This window comes from Acanthamoeba castellanii, assembly GCF_000313135.1.
Source record: "Acanthamoeba castellanii str. Neff unplaced genomic scaffold scf7180000083742, whole genome shotgun sequence".
Classification (NCBI taxonomy): Eukaryota; Discosea; order Longamoebia; family Acanthamoebidae; genus Acanthamoeba; species Acanthamoeba castellanii.
Window position 1 is genome coordinate 5,495 of NW_004457559.1, and position 1,594 is coordinate 7,088.

The 1,594-nt window shown below is 58.0% G+C and overlaps 2 protein-coding genes across 2 annotated transcripts in view; both read left to right on the top strand.

Moving 5' to 3' along the window:
• ACA1_012740 (Gprotein-coupled receptor (GPCR) family protein) overlaps positions 1–435 on the top strand; it is a gene marked incomplete at both ends in the record, with an annotated part of 1,331 nt that extends 896 nt beyond the window's left edge. The window contains 3 exons of the mRNA XM_004342324.1: positions 43–133; positions 211–288; positions 339–435. Coding sequence (XP_004342373.1) covers positions 43–133; positions 211–288; positions 339–435 — 266 coding nt within the window. The remainder of the gene's footprint in view (positions 1–42; positions 134–210; positions 289–338) is intronic.
• A 560-nt stretch (positions 436–995) lies between these two features.
• Positions 996–1,452, top strand: ACA1_012850 (FAD dependent oxidoreductase; the record flags this gene model as incomplete). The annotated part of the gene is made up of 2 exons (XM_004342325.1): positions 996–1,134; positions 1,208–1,452. The coding sequence occupies 2 exons, from the start codon at positions 996–998 to the stop codon at positions 1,450–1,452; spliced, it is 384 nt and encodes a 127-aa protein (XP_004342374.1).
• Between the last annotated feature and the right edge of the window lie 142 nt (positions 1,453–1,594).

The window sequence follows — 1,594 nt, forward strand, 5'->3', positions numbered from 1 at the left end:
AAGTACGCTGGCCTGATCGGCTACGTGATCCCCTACTTCAAGAAGTGGGAGAACTTGGAGTCGCGTGGCACGACCTCCGCCGGCAGGACGGCCTCCTCTCGGTCTTCGCGCTCGGGACGCTCCTACCGGTACCGTCTCTCCCTCCTCTCGGCGCCTCGCGCGTCTGGCCTGGCACTGACTGTGGTACTCACCGCTTCCGCCTCTGCACAGGTCGTCTCGTTCCAGCGCCTCGGCGTCGGCTGACACTGCCGACAGCAGCGCTGATACGTCCTCCCGAGCTTCGTCGAGGTACGAACCCAGCCCCTCGTTCTTCTGGGTGCGCAAGTGACTCACACCAGGGCTTCTTCTTATGTCAGGGCCATGGACGACGATGATGATTTCCAGCAGGAGGAAAGCGTTGGGGGCGGCATCAACTTTGGCGATGACGACCTGTAAACCCCTGCGTGTGTTTTGGTTTTCTTCTCTCCACGTTTTGTACTTGCTTTGCTCCCTGGCGTGTGGCCACCACATAAACAGGACCACTGTTCGCATTGCCCAACAGTCCTCCCGACGTGGTAGCGGACGCACGCCACCTGACCCGGCCATCAAAAACAGGCAGAACGAGCACATCCGCTGTTGGTGCAATGAATGGATTCTATTAAACTAAGAGCGCCGTTGGTCCAGTGGTAGGATCGCCGCCTCCCACGCGGCGGGCCCGGGTTCAATTCCCGGACGGCGCACATAATTTTTCCATTTTTCTGCTTTCTAAAGCAATTTTTGTCAACAGACCCGCTGGTTCCGCACGCAACGAGACGGTGTGCTCGTTCATGGGGGAACTTGAGAGTGATCGCAAGGAATTCTCTTGGGTGGGCGGGCTGTAGGTACGATCTTCCTTGCCCTGACGCTTGGTCATTCAGACAAGCAACACCTACAACACGCACACCCCTATAAGGTGCTCATTCCCCCCCCCCGCCCATTCGGCTCGCAGTTGGGTTGATGCCAACCCGCCGGCTGTGATGCAGGACATGCTGCAATCAGAAACATCCCTGCGGCCCAGTATATGGCAACTCAGCCACGTGAAGCGGCTGGGCGAGTTCCGACGCTTCCCTCAACTCGCTGGCACAACCACCGGCAAGTTTGACGTTGCTGTGATCGGTACGTAGTACTTACCTCCTTCTCTCTCGTACATCCCGACCCGAGACTCAACCGGTTCTGTCTCTGCATGCAGGCGCCGGCATGTTTGGCCTGACTACTGCGCTAAAGCTGCGGGAGAGAGGTGTGAGCGTGGTGGTGATCGAAGCGCACCGTGTGGGCATGGGCGTGGGCGGCTTCAGCACGGCCAAGCTGTGCAGCCTCCAACGCACCATGTTCTCACTGATCCGCGGCAAGTTCGACGATGATGTAGTGAAAGCCTACGGCGCCATGAACCAAGAGGGTACCACCCGTCCCCATATGGTATTTGGTGCGAGATGATAGTGATTCATGTCCTCTTTTTGGACGCAGCCATCAACGACATTGAGGCAGTGGTGCGCAAGTACAACATCGACTGCTGTTTCACCCGCGCAACACACACAACCTTCGCCATGAACGCCTCCGAAACGGAGAGTGTGGACTC